This window comes from Myxocyprinus asiaticus, chromosome 44, assembly GCF_019703515.2.
Source record: "Myxocyprinus asiaticus isolate MX2 ecotype Aquarium Trade chromosome 44, UBuf_Myxa_2, whole genome shotgun sequence".
NCBI lineage: Eukaryota > Metazoa > Chordata > Actinopteri > Cypriniformes > Catostomidae > Myxocyprinus > Myxocyprinus asiaticus.
In genome coordinates this window covers 15,084,214-15,104,572 of record NC_059387.1, presented here as the reverse complement: position 1 = coordinate 15,104,572, position 20,359 = coordinate 15,084,214, and the positions used below count along the sequence as shown (strand labels likewise).

Genomic DNA, 20,359 nt, shown 5'->3' with positions numbered 1-20,359 from the left:
TTTTTCTTTTTGCTTTTTTCTGCTCCCGACATGTAAGTATGCTTCATGATGTGTCTCCTTGCATTTATATTCTCCCTTCCCTCTCATGCCGCAAGGGGGCCCCATACACAACTGTCTGATTAAGCCATAACAGCTGCCTGAGTCTTACTCGCAGCTTTTAGTATATATATATATATAAATTCTTGCTTTGTGGGGCTCCCTGGTGGCTTGGGGACCATAAGGGGACTTATACCTCCTATAGTTAGAAAAGGTTCTTATTGCAACAAATCCATTTATTACCACTAATGTCAACAATTTGTTGCAGTGTTACAGGGGTTTAGGAAGGTGCCGTAAAATATACTTCTTGCATCTAATGTTTTAGGAGAACATTATATTCAATAGGTCTTGTACCATTGGGGGGCCTTTAGCCCCATTGTACTCTATCATATAAAATCATGTTAGTAAACTTATTTATTAAAATATTACTTGTTCAAAACAGAAAAAAATAGAGAAAGAAACTCAATGCGTGTTTTTTGTGTGTTTGACAGGAAAATAGCAAATTGTGGGAAAGATGCAGTACTCAGTGAAACAGGTGGGGGAGCTAGAGAACAGTCTGGGGCTAGGGGCTAAATTTGAAAAAAACTGGTCAACATTTTTAGTTCAATGTTAATTTATGTATGTGCAAAAAACATATTTAAAGTTGTATAACATCCATAAAGTCTGAACGTAAAAGGTCACAACAGGTTCTAAAATTGACCAGTTAAGACAGTGGAAGGAACAATTTGTTTTAAATTGTTATTTCTTTTAAAGAATTATATATATATATATATATATATATATATATATATATATATATATATATATATATATATAACATTTTGCTTGTTTTGATGGTCTGGACAAAGTCACTACGTTTGGTTCTAGTAGCAAAAACTATTTATGAAGTAGCAGTATTTATAATGTATTCTTATCCTGTCCCGGGTCAAAAATTACCCTAAGACAATAGAAGGGTTTTAAGATGTATTTGTTGTACTATTTGTAAATTAACTAGCTAATATGTTAATAAAATGTATATATTTATTTATTTAATATACATATATACACACACACTGGTGGCCAAAAGTTTGGAATAATGTACAGATTTTACTCTTATGGAAAGAAATTGGTACTTTTATTCACCAAAGTGGCATTCAACTGATCATAATGTATAGTCAGGACATTAATTACAATTTGAAAACAATTTCTTCTTAAGAACTTCTTAAACTACTTCAAAGAGTTCTCATAAAAAAAAATCCTCCACGTGCAGCAATGACAGCTTTGCAGATCCTTGACATTCTAGCTGTCAGTTTGTCCAGATACTCAGGTGACATTTCACCCCACACTTCCTGTAGCACTTGCCATAGATGTGGCTGTCTTGTCGGGCACTTCTCACGCACCTTACAGTCTAACTGATCCCACAAATGCTCAATGGGGTTAAGATCCATAACACTCTTTTCCAATTATCTGTTGTCCAATGTCTGTTGTCCCACTCTGACCTTTTCTTTTTGTTTTTCTGTTTCAAAAGTGGCTTTTTCTTTGCAATTCTTCCCATAAGGCCTACACCCCTGAGACTTCTCTTTGCTGTTGTACATGAAACTGGTGTTGAGCAGGTAAAATTCAATGAAGCTGTCAGCTGAGGACATGTGACGCATCTATTTCTCAAACTAGAGACTCTGATGTACTTATCCTCTTGTTTAGTTGCACATCTGGCCTTCCACATCTCTTTCTGTCCTTGTTAGAGCCAGTTGTCATTTGTCTTTGAAGACTGTAGTTTAAACCTTTGTATTAAATCTTATTTTTATTCTTATTTATTTTTGGCAATTTCAAGCATTGTATAGCCTTCATTCCTCAAAACAATGATTGACTGACGAGTTTCTAGAGAAAGCTGTTTCTTTTTTGCCATTTTTGACCTAATATTGACCTTAAGACATGCCAGTCTATTGCATACTCTGGCAACTCAAAAACAAACACAAAGACAATGTTAATCTTCATTTAACGAACCAAATAGCTTTCAACTGTGTTTGATATAATGGCAAGTGATTTTCTAGTACCAAATTAGCAATTTAGCATGATTACTCAAGGATAAGTTGTTGGAGTGATGACTGCTGAAAATGGGGCCTGTCTAGATTTGATCAAAAATGACTTTTTTCAAATAGTGATGGTGCTGTTTTTTACATCAGTAATGTCCTGACTAAACTTTGCCACTTTGCTGAATTAAAGTACCAATTTCCTTCCAAACAACAAAATCTGTACATTATTCCAAACTTTTGGCCTCCAGTGTATATATTCTCATTGGAGGACCAGAATATTTAAAATAAAACAATTAAATCAAATATAATTAAATCAAATAAATTACTGAAAAAAATCTGAATAAATGTAAATAATAAATAATTATAATATTGTCATAAAATGTACTTTTATTATATACATTTGATTACACAAAAATTATTCATTTAAATAATTCATTTAAGCGTTTGAGCGATTTTAACAACAAAATTCCTTCTAGTTCTTTTTCGGATGTTGAAATGTTAATACACACATTTAATTATTGCCATATATCTCAATTTTACTGCTATGGTATTGTTATTAATAAAATATAATATATTATCAGTGTTGGGGAGAAACGGAATACATGTTACGGGATTACGTATTTAAAATACTAAATATAAGTAACTGTATTCCACTACAGTTACAATTTAAATCATTGGTAATTAGAATACAGTTACATTCAAAAAGTATTTTGATTACTGAAGAGATTACTTTGCATTTTATTGTCATTTATTTCATTTAATATTTAGTCCTTTCAGATGGAAAACATTTACACATATAAATGATGCGATTAAAGTGCATTTGAACAGCGGTGAAACACTTTCTTACGATGTGTTACATTCATACGAGCAGACAGAGAAGTAAGTCTGAAGTAAGTTTGGGGCAGAAGAAACCTTTCTAACAAGGTTAGAAATTAACCTTGTGTAAATTGTCAGCTTTACGCTAAACTCTAATGCTATTTCTAGCCATTTTACATGCACATGTTACCAGGCACGATAACATTTTTTTATCAAGAAAATTCACATTGGATCATAATTTTTTCTAGTAAGACCTTTGATATTAGGGCAGAAAATCGTATTCTTGATAATACTGTTTGTATTGTTTTCCTGTAAAAATATCTAAAAATCCTTAAAACAAGATCAATTTGATTTATCTTGTTTTAGAAACAATACTGCATAAGATATTTAGGTTTTTCAGAGAATGTATTTTTAACATGTGTATTTTGTCTTACTGTACTGGTAGAGTTTTTATAGTCAAAACAAGTGAAAAAATCTACCAGTGCTGAAGAAGTAATCCAAAGTATTTAGAATATGTTACTGACCTTGTGTGATCTAACAGAATATGATACAAATTACATTTTACAGCATGTATTGTGTAATCTGCAGCGGAATACATTTCAAAAGTAACCCTCCCAACCCTGTATATTATGTTACTCATTCTGTGGTTCATGTATTGCAACAGAGTGTGAAATAAATTGAAAACATGCAGTGAGCAGACGACCAGCAGGTGTCAATATGATTTTGCTGATGTGCTCAGACGCGACCAAAAGAAGAAAACACATTAATACGCATTCTGATGACGTCAGTCACGTGACCATGTGGATGTTAATATGGGTTATGGATCCTGTCAAAAGCCGAAACAAGCAGCTTTTACTCATCGGTCACCTCTTACGCGTAGTTTACATGCAGTGGAAATAATTGTAAGGACTCGTGGATTGGAAACATCATGTCGTGGGTAAAATCAGTGGTATCCAGCGAGGATGTCTTCGACGAGGATGTGGATGATATTAGTCTGCAAAGCAAAGAATGGAAATACAACATGGAAAAACGCGCAAAGGTATGTGAACAGGTATTTTATCAACATGATTGTATTGAAATATTCATATTTATTTTACTTGCGTTCCAGTCGTCTTTTCGATATAAATCGTTGTCTAGTGGTATTGTAAGAGTCTTTAAAACCACCGGTGAAATGCAACAAGGGGGCGGGGAGTACAATCAAGGGTAATGCATAGTGTGTAAAGCGAGTGACAGCAGCGCAGTCTAGAAACGACTGCCATGTGGTTTTCTGTCAGGATGGTTTCAGAGATGGAAGTGATGCAGGGAAAGAAGCCTCACTGCAGGTTGGTTTCAACATGGGTTACAGAGAAGGAGCCACAAGAATGAGAGTCATCGGTCAACTCAAAGGGATCATGAGGTAGGCAGCTGCATTAGCCTTAATTGTCATAATTTTAGACTTTTTTTTTTTTTTTTTTTTTTGTATTAGAAATACTTTTTCTTTTTTATTTCTATAGTTGACTGCATTATATGTGAGGGTATTTTGTGGGTGCAAAGCTTACATTTACAGTCTTTTAGTACATCGATAATAAATGTATGCTGTACAATTCATGTACAGAGAACAGGGACATAATGCTGCTCATACTTACTAATTGTCATGCTAATAAACTGATATAAAAGTATGGATGGTATATAATGATTTTATATGGATATAAAATGAAAAGGATGGTAGTCTGACCATGCTACTCAGAAACTACTCAGAAACACAGGACTCGGCCAAATGGGTCAATAGGGGGCGCTACAGCGATCAAAAACGCGAAACTACTCATAACTCCTAGACCATTTGTCGTAGAGTCAAGTACTAGACTCGTAGTGCTTTATACCATTGGAATCCTTGGCTCAGACCAAACAAAACGTATTTCTCCGATTTCATTTCCGCCTATTAAATTTTCCGCCATCTTGGATTTTTCATAAAACCTACTTTTGTGAACTAGTCCTAGGTTTTTCGTCCGATCTGGACCAAACCAGTGCCAAACGATTCTATGGAGTCTCAATATCAAAAGTTATCAAAAAAAAAGTTTGAACTTTCGACTTGAGCTAGCTACGGTATGCGAAAACATCGGAAGTAGGAGTGGCCAATTTTACAAATGGCTATAACTCTTGAAGGAAATGAGATATCTTCACCAAACTTGGCATGCTTATGCAAGAGGTCAATCTTTGGTCGCCCAGAAAAGTTGGTGCGGTTTTGCCACATGGTGGCACTATAATACCAAAAAAACGTTAAATTGGCTGTAACTATGAAACCGTTAATCCTATTGACTTCAAAATTTGCATACATTGTCTTTGTCTCAGCTGCCATCATTGTCTATATGGACATTCATGTATGTTGAAAAACATGGCCAATGAGCATTGTTAAACTCACCGCTGAGTGCTGAGGTTCGCTGCATTGAACTCTTGTGTTTTGCACAGAGAACGCTCTGGTATTTCAGATGGCGAGACAGTTTTATCAAAAATCAGTCGGAGCTCAGTGAAATCTGCTGGTGGTGAAATTTTTACCTCAGCCATTGATATTAATAATGCCTTAAAGAGTTCTATCTTGATCTTTATAGTTCCACGTCTTCGCCTACTGATAAAGATATTAGAAACTTTGTGGAACCATTAGATCTTCCTAAACTGACGATTGAGCAAAAAAACTCTTGATTCTGAGATAACTTTGGAGGAACTTGACGAGGCAATTAAGTCCCTACCTACTGGCAAGGCTCCAGGGACAGATGGTTTTGCCGCAGAATTTTTTAGTTCCTATGCTATAGAACTGGCTCCACTTTTGTTAGAAGTTTATACTGAATCATTAAAGAATGGAAAGCTTCCTCCAACCATGACACAAGCCTGGATCAGTCTGATTCTTAAAAAGGACAAAGATCCAAGCGAATGTAAAAGTTACCGTCCAATCTCCCTGATCCAACTAGATGTAAAAATATTGTCAAAAATTTTGGCTAACTGATTAAGTAAGGTTATGACATATAGATCAGGTGGGATTTATTCGAGGCCGTAGCTCTTCTGATAACATCAGGCATCTCATCAATATCATGTGGTCAGTAGCGAATGATCAATCTCCGGTCGCTGCCATCTCACTTGACGCCGAAAAGGCATTTGATATGGTAGAATGGGATTATCTTTTTAAGCTTTTGGAAATGTATGGGTTCGGGAATACATTTATTGGTTGGATTAAGTTACTTTGTAGACACCCTGTAGCAGCGGTACAAACAAATGGATTAATTTCAGATTATTTTACTCTGAATAGGGGCACTCGGCAGGGCTGCCCTCTTTCCCCTTTATTGTTCTGTCTTGCCCTGGAACCATTAGCAGCCGCGATAAGGGGGGAGGATGATTTTCCAGGGGTGGTGGCGGGAGGTGTGGCGCATAAGCTTCTGCTTTATGCAGATGATATTTTATTATTTGTCTCTGAACCTACTAGATCTATGCCTTGCCTCCACAGAATTATTAATTCCTTTTCCAGTTTCTCAGGATACAAAGTTAATTGGTCTAAATCCGAAGCTTTGGCTATGACAGCGTACTGCCCAGTAATGGATTTCCAGCCGGGCGCCTTCCAATGGCCCAAACAGGGCATTAAGTATTTGGGGAAATTTGTCTGATTTAGTTAGTGTTAATTTTGACCCTTTAATAAAAAGATTTTCGAGTGATGTGGGCAGGTGGGCTTCATTACATTTATCGATGATTGGGAAGGTTAATGTTATTAAAATGAATTGTATTCCAAAATGTAACTACCTGCTACAATTTCTCCCTGTAGATGTCCCCCTCTCTTATTTCAAGCAATTTGATAGCATAGCGAAGTCCTTCATTTGGAATGGTAAACGTCCCAGATTGCATTTTATAATCAAGTTGCAAGTTACATAGGCCGATTGACAAAGGAGGGCTAGGCCTACCCAAGATTTTGTTTTATTACTATGCGTTCAGTCTCAGACATTTGGCTCATTGGTCACTTCCACCTGAGAGAGCCCCTCCCTGGTTTGTTATTGAACAGGCAGTTCTTGCCCCTATTTCACCATTACAAAGCATCTCTATCAAACTAATCAGAAAAGTTATGTAACACCTCGTTATTTTGAATTTACAGTCGGTATGGCTAAAGTGTCCAGATTGTTCAAATTGGACACTTATTTAAATGTTTCCTCGAGCATATGGCAGAACCCAAGATTATGTATTGGCAAGTCCCCTTTCTGCTGGTCAGATTGGATTCTGACTGGGGTTGCTACACTCGGTGACCTATATGAAAGTGGAGTGTTGAGATTGTTTGAAAACTTGGTCCAACATTTTGGGATCCCCAGACCTCAGTTTTATAGGTATTTACAATTGCGCCACCTGCCTTGTACTATTTTTGGGAGTAGCACACACCCCCCCCTAAGGAGGCAGATGCTTTGGGAGAGGTTATTGCGGCTTTTGGAAAAGGTCATGAGGCATCAGTGTACTACTCCCTGTTAATTCAGAGTATGGGGGATGGAGCTTTAACTTCTATTAAGAGATTATGGGAGAAAGATTTGAATTTGGTATTGGAGGATGGAGTGTGGACTAAGATTCTGAAAAATGTCAAGTCTGCATCTAGAGATGCAAGGATTCGCCTTATGCAATTTAAGATTTTACTAAGATTTTATTGGACCAACCTCTAGATTATATAGGCTTGGTTTTAAAAACACACCCACCTGCTGGTGATGCCAATCAGAAGTTGGAGACACAACCCATGTTTTTTGGGGATGCGTTAAGATCCAAGATTGTTGGTTAAAGATTCAGAATTATTTGCGTGACATTCTGGGCACTCAAATTTTACTTTGCCCCAGACTTTGCATTTTGGGCGATGGGGAAGTTATAAATTCGGGGGACAAATTTGTAAAAAATTGGGTTCTGACTGGCGTGATGATTGGCAGGCAAATTATTTTAAGGGGATGGAAGTCCGGAGTGGTGTGCGGAGACAGGGAGGGTGGCGGTTTATGAGAAGATGATAGATGGAAGGCTGGGGCTGGAGAACTTCTTTTTCAGGAAGTGGGGTAGGTATTTGGCAGTTTTGGAGGACTCTAGGGGAAGGGATGAGGAGGGAGACGTTTAGTTTAATTATGCATGTTTACTATATATTTTATTTTTTATTTATTTTTATTTATTTATTTATATTTTATTGTTTGTGTCTCTGTGTATTATTTTATGTGACCACAGGGGTGTTCTTTGTGGTAGGGTGGGGTTGGTGTTTGGGGAGGGATGTTAATGAGGGTTAAAAGTTAAATGTTGATTCGGTGTGTATATGTTGTGTTTTTCTCTGTTGTGTTTTTTCTTAGAATCAATAAAAAATGTTAATTACGAAAAAAAAAAAAAAAGGAGGCCCAGACAAAGATGATTGGCGGGCCAGGCCGGACAGTTGACTAGCCCTGCTGTACACTTTACCAAAAAAAAAACACATTAGACCTTTTCACACTCTGGGTTTTGGAACGTTTGCAGGGTAAACTTCGACAGCAGTGAATGGAGATCACAGCAAATATTATTTTCGCTTATCCATTTGCTCCAAGACCAAATGAAAACCCCAATTATTACGTTTGAATGACTTTCCAGAAGAGGAAAAAAAATAGAGAGCGGTGGAGTAATACAGTAAAATGGGAGAAGATACCAAATTTACTGTCACTCTCTCAGCAGCTGTGATAATTCATTTTTTAAACTAATTCCAGGGTAATATAACAGTAAGCATTGTTGGGCCTCATGTATTCAGATAGAAGACAAAGGCAGGCCTAAATCAGTCATAAAACCTAACTGAGGCCCACACACAAAGTCATAAATCTTACTGATAAAAACCGTGCCAAAATCAAACAAAGGGAGTCCAAAACAGACTACAAATCCCATGAAGCCTTGCTCACTAAAGGATCGAACTCTCAACTCCTATTGGATGAGGCACACAACAGAACGGCCCTCAACCATGACGTCATCGGGAGTAGAAATGACTCTGAGATGCTTCCGGGCTTTGCTTCCTCCAGCAACTTTGCTCACCGCGTGCAGAAGCAGCTCATCGCTACTCTCAGGTGTAGCCTCGTGGCACAAGGAAGTAACATCCAACTTGAAACTGTGGCCATACAATGTCCATCTCGCTGGACGAGTTGAGATTACTCTGTGTTCCACCGAACACTCTAACGGATCCGAAGGAGACCGCCGAGCAATCCGCATCTTCATCCGTTTGCCTGCAGAAATGAAGAGAAGATTTCTCTTCCATCTTCAATCAAGTCGACGTCGCTGATTTCTCCGCCAGCCCGCCGAGAATCAGCAGCCATACCGCCCGCTGACAGAGCAAGGAAATGGCCTCCCGTCATCACCCGAGCCTCGAGGAACAGAGTTGGAGTTAAAGGACGGATGAACACACATTCGTCTGCGTCCTCATACGATTGAAGTAAGAGGTTTACGTCTGGGCAGAGATAGAATTTTATAGTGTGTTATTCTTGTGTATCAAGGTTATCGCTTGTACAGTTTACGGACCGCCGAGTCCGCTCATTGCTGCTAATAATACTCAAGATATTACCACCTTGGACTGTTGTGTATTTCCACCATCGCGGGTGAGACCGGCACACTGAGTTTGTCCATTAAAGAATCAAAGACCGCGGGACGGTTTACAAGCCATCCACTGCATCTCTGAGTGATAAACTAACAGCTGCTTTCTCTCCCACGATCGCGAAACCGGCTTTGGTGCAGCCACTTTATTCTCTCTCTCTCTCTCTCTCTCTTTCTCTCTCTCTCTCTCTCACTCTCTCTCGTACTAACTACACACACGCGACCCCTCACAAACATTCTAGCACTCACTTTTGGCTAGTAGATAACTTCGTGATAAAGCTCAGCTTTGTCCCCAAGTTATCGTACAAGTGGAGACACGCGGTAAACGTGCAGATGCCATTGGCCGGCTTCTCTCCGCCCACATTCGCGGCCATATTCTCTGGCCGGAAATCTCGTGTGACGTACTCTCCACCCATATTCTCTGGCCGGAAATCTCGTGTGACGTACTCTCCACGAGGGTCACGTCCCCCATTTTGTGCGCGTCACACCTTACACACACACACACACACACACACACCCACACCTACCTTCCTCTCATGTGTTATAGGCTTATTTTAGTTTTAGTTACCATATCTAATGATGTCACTGTTTAGTTTGTAGTTGTAAGTCGGAAGTTTATTGACTGCATTGTATTAATTAATGATATTACTGCATAAATAAAGAGAAGTGTTTTGGTTTGTTTTGCATACACCTGTGTCATGCTGACGGGATGTCAGTGCTCGGATTCAAGCCTTCATTGTTCCTTTTCGAAGGTCGATATTCTTCGGATGTCGATTTTTCTAAGAGAACAATCTAATATTGAGACTGTTATACTATCTGGTTATTAGTCTCTGATTCCAGGGTGGTGCCCCGGCAATATTAATCCTTATTAATATTCTATTGATCTTTGATAATTGATAATTATCTTTTATGACTGTTGAATTTGAAGGATCAATAAGCTAGTGTTAATTTTAATAATTTAATAATTAACGATTATCTTTGATAATTGTTGATTTAAAGGATTAAAAAAGCTAACATTGATTCTCATCAATGTTCTATTGATTTTAATAATTAATAATTATCTTTGATAACTATTCATTATTGCTAATAACCAAACCCGCTCCTGAATGTGGCGCACTACATTTAGTGGTGTGCTGTGTGAGGTTTTAATGAGTTAGATTATATTATTTAATTTAAATATTAATTAATAACTAAATAATAATTATTAATTATTTCTGATAGTAACACTGATCTAAACAACCAGTAGAACCTACATCATAGTGTTATAAATTTACACTCAATATTTAAAAAAGTATAATATAAAAAAATTGCGAGATTTACGCTGATAAATAAGGCTGAAACGTCATCACAGTCAGTGGAAGAAAGGTCTATTCACTCAAGTGCTGGCATCGTGTTAGTAGACTGAAAAAGTTCCAGGTCAAAAGCCTACTCGATGTTCTGGCGGCCATATGTATTACTTATTTTAGGTGGGCATATGCAAAATCCCAAGAAAGATAATTGGGCATACAGCGTATGCCTTAGACTACACTACAGCAAACACACACGCACATACAGATCCAAGTCAGAATCTGATCCCACGTTATTGCTGTTCACATCAGTGATATCATATGAATTATGATGTATGCAAAAAATGGCAAGTTTGCCATTGCAAAGTCTTCTGTTTGTACACATTGTATTATCCCTGTTCATTGCTGTTCATATCTTTTTACTGACATTTCTAATAATTTGTAATTGAATTTTGATGTCTGAGATAAATAATAGATAACGAAATGCTTTGTCTTCTCTTTATAATACCTCCAGTTTGACTGTAAGCATAATGTAGCATTATTGCAAGAACTGACACCTCAAAACAAGTGTTTAAAAAAAAAAAAAAAAAAAGGTCAACTTTGTCAAATAATAGTCTTTGATGTCTAAGTACACTGGCGGCCAAAAGTTTGGAATAATGTACAGATTTTGCTCTTATGGAAAGAAATTGGTACTTTTATTCACCAAAGTGGCATTCAACTAATCATAATGTATAGTCAGGACATTAATAAGGTGTACATTTTCTATTACAATTTGAATAAAATGTTCAGAACTTCTTAAACTACTTCAAAGAGTTCTCATAAAAAAATCCTCCACGTGCAGCAATGACAGCTTTGCAGATCCTTGACATTCTAGCTGTCAGTTTGTCCAGATACTCAGGTGACATTTCACCCCACGCTTCCTGTAGCACTTGCCATAGATGTGGCTGTCTTGTCGGGCACTTCTCACGCACCTTACAGTATAGCTGATCCCACAAAATCTCAATGGGGTTAAGATCTATAACATTATTTTCCAATTATCTGTTGTCCAATGTCTGTGTTCCTTTGCCCACTCTAACTTTTTGTTTTTGTTTCAAAAGTGGCTTTTTCTTTGCAATTATTCCCATAAGGCCTGCACCCCTGAGTCTTCTCTTTACTGTTGTACATGAAACTGGTGTTGAGCGGGTAGAATTCAATGAAGCTGTCAGCTGAGGACATGTGAGGTGTCTGTTTCTCAAACTAGAGACTCTGATGTACTTATCCTCTTGTTTAGTTGTACATCTGGCCTTCCACATCTCTTTCTGTCCTTGTTAGAGCCAGTTGTCCTTTGTCTTTGAAGACTGTAGTGTACACCTTTGAATGAAATCTTCAGTTTTTTGGCAATTTCAAGCATTGTATAGCCTTCATTCCTCAAAACAATGATTGACTGACGAGTTTCTAGAGAAAGCTGTTTTTGACCTAATATTGACCTTAAGACATGCCAGTCTATTGCATAATGTGGCAACTCAAAAACAAACACAAAGACAATGTTAAGCTTCATTTAACGAACCAAATAGCTTTCAACTGTGTTTGATATAATGGCAAGTGATTTTCTAGAACCAAATTAGCAATTTAGCATGATTACTCAAGGAATAAGGTGTTGAAGTGATGGCTGCTGAAAATGGGGCCTGTCTAGATTTTATCAAAAATTACTTTTTTCAAATAGTGATGGTGCAAGTTTTTACATCAGTAATGTCCTGACTATACTTTGTGATCAATTGAATGCCACTTTGGTGAATTAAAGTACCAATTTCCTTACAAAACAGCTAAATCTGAACATTATTCCAAACTTTTGTCCATCAGTGTATATATCCAAATTCATAACTTGTGAAATACATCTCGAAAATAAGTTTGTTTCAACATTGGTAAATCAATGGATCACTATAGCCAACTACTGGAAATAAGTGTTATTTCATGTTAGGTTATGTTTTAATTTTTTCACCAGATGGCAGCAAATGCTCCAAAAGCCTGACACAATCAGATATTTTCTGAATTTGTCAGATTAATGTTTAATTATTAGGGGTTCAAGCATTTAGCGCTGAAACCCTATTGTAATTGTTAAGATTTGTAGTATTATTATTATTATTATTATTATTATAATTTTTATTCCGCCATAAAACTGATTGGGCAGAGCAAACTGTAAGGCCTTGGTCAGATGGTAGTAGTATTGCAGTAGTAGTTATTCAGAAACACGGAATCGGCCAAATCGGTCAATAGGGGGCGCTATGAGCTTTAAAAAGCTGTAAAATACCAAAAAAACTTGAAATTGGCTGTAACTATGAAACCGTTAATCCTATTGACATCAAAATTTGCATACATTGTCTCAGCTGCCATCATTGTCTAAAAGGACATTCACGTATGTTGAAAAACATGACCGCCATCGGCCAGTCAAATTTCAGCAGCTATTACACAAGGTTAACACTGACCGATCAGAACGAAACTTAGTGGACCTATTTTACTCTTGGTCTGAGAGGGTTGTGCAAAGTTTTTTAAAAATCGGCCACTAGGTGGTGCTATCATGATTTTTGTAGGTGTTAATGGTTGTATATAATGCAGTGTTGTGAAAAAACACAAGTAATATATATCACCTGATAGCTCTTCTCATTCTAAACAACTTTGCCTCAAGAAGCATTGGTGTCTGTCAAACCGTTCTGTAAATATTTCAGATAATGTTAAAAACCTACTTTTGCGAACTAGTCCTAAGTTTTTTGCCCAATCGGAACCAAACCAGTGTAGAAATATACTCTGGAGTCTGATTATCAATTATTATGAAAAAAAGTTGAAATTTCGACTTACAGTCGTTAAGGGCTGCCCAAATGTTCAAAAAGGGCAGGCCATTTTTACTAAAATGGCTATAACGCCCAAACGAAATTAGATATTTTCACCAAACTCGTACACATGTGTATGGGCTCAATTTGAGGTCACAGTAAAAAAAAAAAAAAAACGCAGAGTTTGGCCACTTGGTGGCGCTATAACAGGAAAAATCATGAAAACAGCTCTAACTACGCAACCGTTAGTCTGATTGAGTTGAAAATCGGCATGCAGTGTCTTTGTCCGAGGTGCCAAGACTGTCTATGAGGACATTGGCGTATCTCAAAAAACATGGCCGCCATCAACCAATGAAATTTGAGCACCTATTAGACAAGGTTAACGGAGGCCGATCGGCACAAAACTCGGTGGGCCTGTTCGATTCCTGGCCCTGGAGGTCTGTGAGAAATCTGAAAGAAATCGGACACCAGGTGGCACTAAAGAGTTTTACGCCTCTGTAATCATGCTGAGTTTCACACATACACACAATATGCATATCATATGTCAGACCTCCTCATTCTGAACAACTTTGCCTCAATAACCACTGCTGTCAATCAAATCGTTCATTAAATATTCACGATTATGTAAAAAAAAAACTACTTTTGTGAACTAGTCCTAGGTTTTTCGCTCAACTTTACCCTTTGGTAGCTATAACAGTGTCATTTAGAAAATGGGCATGGTCAAGTGTACAAATAAGCCCATAATTCCTAAACAAAAACTCAGAACTTAACGAAATTAGGTGAGCACATGCGACATATGATTCTAAACAAGCATGCAGACTTTTATGGAGGTCGGACCATAGGTGGCGCTATGAGCTTTAAAAAGCTTTAAAAACCATGTATTTCCTTAGTAAATTCAAATCAAATCACTTTTATTGTCACAGAACCATATACACAAGTGCAATAGTGGGTGAAAGTCTTGGGTGCAGTTCCGAGCAACATAGCAGTCATGACAGTGATGAGACATATACCAGTTTACAATAAACATCAGATTTACACAACACAATTTACATATCTAATATACACATAATTACACACAAAACAATATACAAATAGTAATATACAATGTACAGTATACATACACACAATATAGACTACACATACACACAATATAGAATACACGTTATAAAAAATAAAAAAAAGTATATATAGTATATATAAAATATACAGTAGGTTGTATTATACTGTATTGACATTCAGGCTGTCGGTTGATAGTCAGTTGCCAGTGTGTTGTTAAGAGAGAATATAATTTATGACAGTCCAGTGTGAGATAATAAGATTAATAAAGTGCAGTGCTTATGTATATTGATCGTGAGATTTAAAGAGTTCAAAAGTCTGATTGTTTGGGGGAAGAAGCTGTCATGAAGTCAGCTGGTGTGGGTCCTGATGCTGCAATACCACCTGCCTGATAGTAGCAGTGAGAGCAGTGCATGGCTCGGGTGGCTGGAGTCTCTGATGATCCTCCGAGTTTTTTTCCCACACCGCCTAGTATATATGTCCTGAAGGGAGGGAAGCTCACCTCCGATGATGTGTCTGGCAGTTTGCACCACCCTTTGCAGGTTTTTGCATTTGTGGGCGGTGCTATTGCCGTACCAGGCAGTGATGCAGCCAGTCAGGATGCTCTCTACAGTGCTGGTGTAGAACCGTTTGAGGATGTGGCGGTTCATTCCAAACTTCCTCAGCCGTCTCAGGAAGAAGAGGCACTAGATTAAAAGTGGAGGTCCATGCATCAAGTACCGTGCGAACATCACTATTTATCCATGGCTTCTCGTTGGGGTAGATCCGTATTGTTTTGGTCAGAACAATGTCCTCTACGCACTTTCTGATGAAACACGTTATGGTATCAGCGTAGACCTCGATGTCGTCATCAGAGGCGGACCGGAACATCTCCCAGTCCGCGTGATCAAAATAGTCTTGTAGCGTAGAATCTGATTGGTCCGACCAGCACTGGATCGTTTTGAGGGTGAGTGCTTCCCGTTTCAGTTTCTGCCTGTAAGCGGGCAGAAGCAGAATGGAAGAGTGGTCCGATTTGCCAAATGGTGAGCGGGGGAGGGATTTGTAGCCATCCCGGAAGGGAGTAGCAATGGTCCAAAACCTGGTCCCCTCGTGTGTTGAAACTGATGTGTTGGTGGTATCTTGGTGCGATTGATTTGAAATTGGCTTTGTTAAAGTCCCCGGTCAAAATGAACGCGGCCTCAGGGTGCGCGGTTCCCTGCTCACTTATACTCCCGTACAGTTCCTTGAGTGCCCGGTCTGTGTCGGCTTGTGGCGGGATGTACACAGCAGTGATAATGACCGCTGTGAATTCCCTCAGTAGCCAGAATGAGAAATGAGAAATTCCAGATCAGGAGAGCAGAAAGACTTGATAGAATGTACGTTCCTCTGATCACAGAGGACTCTCTTCATTCGCTCTGTCCGCTCGGTGCACGGAGAACCCCGCGGATTCGATGGCTGAATCTGGAATCTCAGCAGACATCCAAGTTTCTGTGAGGCAGATAATGCAGCAGTCCCTCGTCTCTCGTTGGAAAGAGATCCGCGCTCTCAGCTAGCAGAGCTTGTTGTCCAGAGACTGAACATTTGCCAGTAGAATACTGGGTAGCTGGGGTTGATTTGCATGACGTCGTACTCTGATGAGAACACCGGCTCTCCTTCCCTTTTCCTTCTGCATTTCCGCAGCCGGGTTGCCCAGACAAAGGGCTCAGCTGCCGTGTTTGTAAACAGCGGGTCGGCATTGAGGAATTTGAAGTCAGGTGTGCATTTGCAGAACCAATGTCCAAAAAAGTTTGTCTGTCGTAGACAATAAGGCAGACAACATCCAAGACAAAAACATAAGAATTGTAAACAAAACAAACAAAAAACTGCAATGCTGTGTCGGAGCTCGCAACGCAGCAGCCATACTCAGCGCCATCTTGAGTCCAGTGCGCCATCTTGAGTCCAATCCATTGCCTCTTATTGCCTGTATTGGCTGTAAATGGTCTAACCCATCTATGATGTAGGTGTTTACATGCTTGCTAAATAAAACATAATACCTTTTCACACATGTGCTGAAAGGCCTTAAACCACTTGATCCCTGTTAATTGCTGCTTGCAGCTATATTTAATCATGTGGTGAAACCAACATGTAGATAGCCATTTTGTTGTTTGTTGACAAAAAAAAAAAAAACAAAGCGGACACTTTTACACCCTCAATTTAAAAATATATATTTAAAAAATCAGTTATTTTGACATTTTTATGAAAAGGAGCATTTTGTTCAGGTCATGTGGTGTAACCCTGAGAAAACTTATTGATATTCTTGACTAAAAAAATCATGAAAGTCACTTTTTAAGTCATTTATATTTGAAATTCTGTTTGAAGCAATCAAACTGCCCTTCAGAGGGTGATTAATGGCATTTGAAACGCAATCTGATTATAAAACCTTAAAAACGCATTTTTTTTAAAACCTTAAAGTGTTTGAATTTATTTGTTTTTTTATTAATGATTAGGTTGTTTATACTGTCATGTATTCAAGGTGCAAGTAAAATGTTTTAATAGTTTTTACTTGATGGTTACACTGCTTTAAAGTGTTTTTTTTTTTTTTTTTTTTTTTTTTTTTTTAAATGTTATAAAGGTTTTTCAAAACATTATGATACTAAATTCAACACACAGATTAAATTTCTAAGAACTTGACACAGTTTTAAGCTAGATTTTTACAATATTTCTTATTTTTAACACCTTGTACAACCTTATTTGTCAATGAACCTAAAAGCAATTGCAAAAATGTTGTATAAAAGAGAACCTAGATCTGAGAAAATTATCTAGCATCATTTGTTTGCAGATGCCACTTGGTTTGATATTTTGTTATCTAACGCAATGACATTTGTACAGTTTTGTGTGTGGCTTAAGTGTCCAGTTAATTCTTGGGGCCACTGTACCTGACCCCAATGCTGAACTTCTTTCCTGTTTTTACAGGACATTCCTCCTGTTCTATCTGACTATAATCACAAACATAATGTGCTTTTTTTGCAGTGCTATGTGGTGCTGGTGTAAGGCTCAGCTGCCTGGAAGCCCAACTTTAGCATCTGTTACAGATCTTCTCCAGAGAGTGGAAACACATGAAGACAGACTGGTGGAGGCCATGAGAAAAGCCCAGGAAAGGCCTCCACCCAGTGTGACTGAGATGGTGGATAACATGGAGGGCCTAAATGTCGAGCAAAGAGACTGGGGTGGAGAATCTGGCTGCTGCAACAAGAACGGGGACTGTTGTGGGAGACATGGAGTGAATGAGTGCTGTAGTAACATAAAAGACATGAGTGAAGACTCATCAAGGTGTTCTTTCTCTACAGAAGAGAGTTATGAACAGCTGCTGAAGAGCTGCTTGGACTTAGTAACAGAATTGGGGCTGCCTGAAGTGCTAAAACTTCACATTCAGCAGCTCACAGACACATGAAGTGGATCCAGGCCTGTCTGTGGTGATCATTGCAGCAGAATATGGGCGTCTGATTAACATCCTGTGTGGGCAGGAAGCAGGCTACAAGCAAATTCTTGGAAAGAAAACAGACTGTTCATTAGTTGACCTAAATAGATAGCATACTTGAGGTGCAGTTTGTTTTTATTTAATTGCTGTGACATTTTACATTCTTTTGCTCATCCGTACAATATGAAGAATGCCAGAGCTACAGCAGTTGTTGAATCCAAATGCACTGTGAGAAGAGTTCCAGTTCAATTATATTTGAACTGATGTATAAAAATACTCAAATACTTAGTTTCTCAAAATATATTTTTGATTGATTTGCCATGTACTGTGTAATTTTGTGATGGTACATTAACATGTCATATGTTCCTACCACTGTACATAAAAAGTTGCTGATAATTAAAGCTATTTACCCAAAAGCTTACTTCAAGCTATTTATCTTAAGTAATTATTAGCTATTTAGTAAACACTACGTATCGAAAGTTAATAAGTCATGCCGTTTTAAAAGTTAATTTGGTTTGGAGAATAATTCAGATACACACTAATACTTAAACAGAGTTATTTTTAATGTCTAGTCAATAGTATTTGTATATCGCTTTTCACAATACACTATTGTTTAAAAGCAGCTTTACAAAAAAAAAAAAAAAAAAAAAAAAGATTGTGCCTTAATAACCCCAGTGTCCAAGCCAAAAGTGACCATGGCAAGGAAAAAAAAATCTACATGTTTAGGTAGTGCAGTGAAGAAAAACCATGGGAACAACCAGCCTCAACTGGGGGAGCCTATGCTCTTCTGGTTATTTGCGTAATGTGCTTTCATTGTTGTGATGAAGTTAGCTCAGCAAATTTCACCAAATTGATGAATAAACACTTATTTTTCTGCAGCTTTCGAAGCGCACTTAGTAATTTTTTTTGTATGTTGTCTTGGACTTATGGTGTGTTGACATCATGTTGGAATTACTGTAATTACGAGTTGGCAACTCTTAGATGCTACTCTAGTTTATCATTACATTAATTCATTTATTCACTGATGATGTTCGTACAAAATGTTTAAAGGGGTCACGGCGAACCTTTTTTATTATTTTAATATGTTCTTTGAGGTTCTCTTATAATATTAGGAACGTTTTTTTGCACAAAAACACTCAAATATTTGTAAAACATGATCATTTTCCACCCTCATTCTGACCCTCTGTTAGAAACTTGACAGTAAACGCCCACTGTTATGATTGTCTCTCTGCTCTTGACTGACCTGCTCTCTCCTTGCCATCTCACTGCTACTGGGCAGAGCTACAGAAGTAATAAGGTAAAGTAGGCACTGATGTGTTGTTGTGGAAGGGGTCAGATGCAAATATCTATCATAGTGTGACATCACATTGGGGAGGAAGTGGAGAACGAGTCATTTTGACAGCTTGGTTTCAATAAATGCTGTTTTTGCAGTGAGTTTTGAGTTCTGAAACCTGTATGTTTTTAAAGTACATTGAATTCATATTTTTCAAAATATCAAGGAAAATGTAATTCCTCATGTCATGACCTCCTTTAAGAAAAAAAAAATGCTACAGGTGTCAATGGCATAATAAAATGGCATATCAAACAGAAATATGGGTTCACTACCTTTAACTTTTAAGGCCGCTGCCATATTGGTTCTTTTAACGTGACGTCACGACTGTCAAGTCAGAGCTTTCATAGAATTCTGAGTTTACAACTTCTAATTATGAGTTTTACGAAGACGTGAATGCTTTTTTCTAGGCAAAATCTCACAATTTCAATAATTCCTACATGGTGTGAACACACCATTACACTGACACCTAGGGGTGTGGATGAAGCATCATTCAGACACTGTAGTTTTTAGTCACCGATGCCATTGTAAAAATTCACTATTCACAGTCAGCCATGATTAATTTAATCCATGAGTGAGAATGGTTAATAACAGAGCGGTTACAGAGATTAAGCCATATTCGGCTGTTCATGTGATCCGAACTAGGGGACCCTCACCATGTAGAATAAAACAACTTTTATAAGGTTACTGATATGACTGGAGTCTACATCTGATTGTATGTGTATGTTTCAAAATGACAATTCATTTATTTAAAGTAAAACTGAAAAAAGGAAAAAATTACTGAGTGTCCCTTTAAAAAATATCTGTTGGAGCGATCATCTCCTGACTTAATTTAGTCAGGCTGTGTTTATGTAACTCCAAGGTAGTCGTGTACTGCGTGTGCAAGAGATGTGAAGACCTTTAGAATCAGATTTCACTACATTCCTTTAATATGAGGCCATACACACCCCTCTTAAAGTGTTTTGGAATGAGTAAAAGAATAAAATACGGATGTTCCCTTTCTTGATTGTCTCTTC

General features: G+C 37.9%; 1 protein-coding gene across 1 annotated transcript; it reads left to right on the top strand.

Moving 5' to 3' along the window:
* Positions 1–3,653: 3,653 nt before the first annotated feature.
* On the top strand, positions 3,654–18,891 carry LOC127434751 (protein YAE1 homolog). The gene is made up of 3 exons (XM_051687704.1): positions 3,654–3,903; positions 4,139–4,260; positions 17,566–18,891. Exons 1-3 carry the CDS (start codon positions 3,793–3,795, stop codon positions 17,984–17,986), a joined length of 654 nt encoding a protein of 217 aa, XP_051543664.1. The 5' UTR covers positions 3,654–3,792; the 3' UTR covers positions 17,987–18,891.
* Positions 18,892–20,359: the final 1,468 nt, after the last annotated feature.

Excerpts from the sequence above, each read along its gene's own strand:
- LOC127434751 (XM_051687704.1), top strand. The coding sequence starts at position 3,793 with ATGTCGTGGGTAAAATCAGTGGTATCCAGCGAGGATGTCTTCGACGAG. Across the intron at positions 3,904-4,138 it reads ACATGGAAAAACGCGCAAAG|GATGGTTTCAGAGATGGAAG; the intron begins GTATGTGAACAG and ends GTTTTCTGTCAG. Across the intron at positions 4,261-17,565 it reads CAACTCAAAGGGATCATGAG|TGCTATGTGGTGCTGGTGTA; the intron begins GTAGGCAGCTGC and ends CTTTTTTTGCAG.